Below are 1,562 nucleotides of genomic sequence, written 5' to 3' on the forward strand. Positions count from 1 at the left end.
CCACCGCCTCCCTGTGGAGGTGGCCTACCAGCGCGGCTACTTTGACCAGGAGATGTGCCAGTTTCTTTCCAACCCCAAGAACCAAACAAGAACTTGCTTCGACCCCAACACGCACGAAAACCTCACTTATACACAGCTCCTCCGCCGCTGTGTCCCCGACCCGGACACAGGGCTGCTGATGCTGCAGGTGATGGACAAGGGCTCCGTGCTCTACCAGCTCAACAAGGATGCCCGCAAAGCCCTGCAGGCTGCCCGCACCACCGTCAGCGTGGGGCTCTTCCAGGGCCAGAGCGTAACCCTCTGGGAACTCCTCTTCTCCCGCTGCATCTCTGACCACCAGAGAGAGGAACTACTGAGGAAATACAAGGCGGGGATGGTCACCATCCCGGAGATGATCACCATCCTCACCACCATCATCACCGGGGCAGAAATGGAAAACGGGGATCTGAGCTCGTCCGCAGTTGTACCCAACAATGAAGTGGGAGCATCACGACCGGTTCAGGATATGCACTCCCAGGAGCAGCAGCTGAAAAAGTCCTTAAAGTCTGCAACCGTCTATGTCACTGCTGGTGAGTTCCAGGGGCAAAATGTTTCCGTGCTGGATTTGCTCTTTTCCAAATACGTCCCTCAAGGGAAGCGGCAGGAGCTGCTGGAGCTGTACCGAGCAGGGATTCTGACCACAGAGCAGGTGGCTGCTGTGGTCACCACCATCATCAACAGAACAGAAGATGCAAATGCCAGAAGTCCACACGAGGTGGTGACAAGGGCAGAGGAAAACGGAGATGATTTTTCAACACAAGATGCACAACTAGATAACATCTTGAAGTCCACCACCATTGATGTGCCAGCTGGTGAGCTGCAGGGGAGGCAGGCCTCTGTGTGGGACCTGCTCTTCTCCAGCTACATCCCTGAGGAGAAAAGGCAGGAGCTCCTGGAGCTGTACCATGAAAGGGCATTAACTCTGGAGCAGATGATAACTGTTGTCACCGCTGTCATTAAGAAAAAAGAATCTACAGGCAGGAAATTCCAAATTGCAGTCAAGACTTCCAACAAGGACACTATGCCAGTGGCAGGAGAGAAGGATGATGACTCCCCCAAGGAAGAGCCATGGGAAACAGCCCTGAAAACCACAGTCGTCGACATGGAGGTTGGGGAGTTTCAGGGCCACAAGGTCTCAGTGTGGGACCTGCTCCACTCCAAGTACATCCCGGAGGAGAACAGAAAGGAGCTGCTGGAGCTGTACCAGGCAGGAGAGTTAACCCTCGAGCAGGTGAAAACCGTTGTCACCACCATTGTCACCAAGACAGAAGCAGCAAGGACAGAGCAATCAGGAAATGCAAGTAGTTCAAGAGCAGAGTCAGCAGTTGCAGAAGCTGAGCACAGCCACCGGCAGGAGGACAGGACCTGGGAAGAGACCCTGAAGTCTCCCACAGTGGAGGTGTCAGTGGATGAGTTCCAGGGGAGGCAGGTCTCTGTGTGGGACCTGCTCTTCTCCAGGTACATCCCAGAGGAGAAGAGGCAGGAGCTCCTGGGGCTGTACCATGAAAGGGCATTAACTCTGG

The 1,562-nt window shown here is 54.7% G+C and overlaps 1 protein-coding gene across 1 annotated transcript; it reads left to right on the forward strand.

The window, feature by feature from the left end:
* Positions 1-4: 4 nt before the first annotated feature.
* Positions 5-1,536, forward strand: LOC104464047 (epiplakin-like; the record flags this gene model as incomplete). Its single annotated transcript, XM_010076621.1, has 1 exon — positions 5-1,536. A coding segment is annotated over one exon (1,532 nt), but the record flags the coding sequence as incomplete, so codon positions are not given.
* Between the last annotated feature and the right edge of the window lie 26 nt (positions 1,537-1,562).

The sequence above is a fragment of the Pterocles gutturalis genome, unplaced genomic scaffold (genome assembly GCF_000699245.1).
Source record: "Pterocles gutturalis isolate BGI_N339 unplaced genomic scaffold, ASM69924v1 scaffold48586, whole genome shotgun sequence".
NCBI lineage: Eukaryota > Metazoa > Chordata > Aves > Pterocliformes > Pteroclidae > Pterocles > Pterocles gutturalis.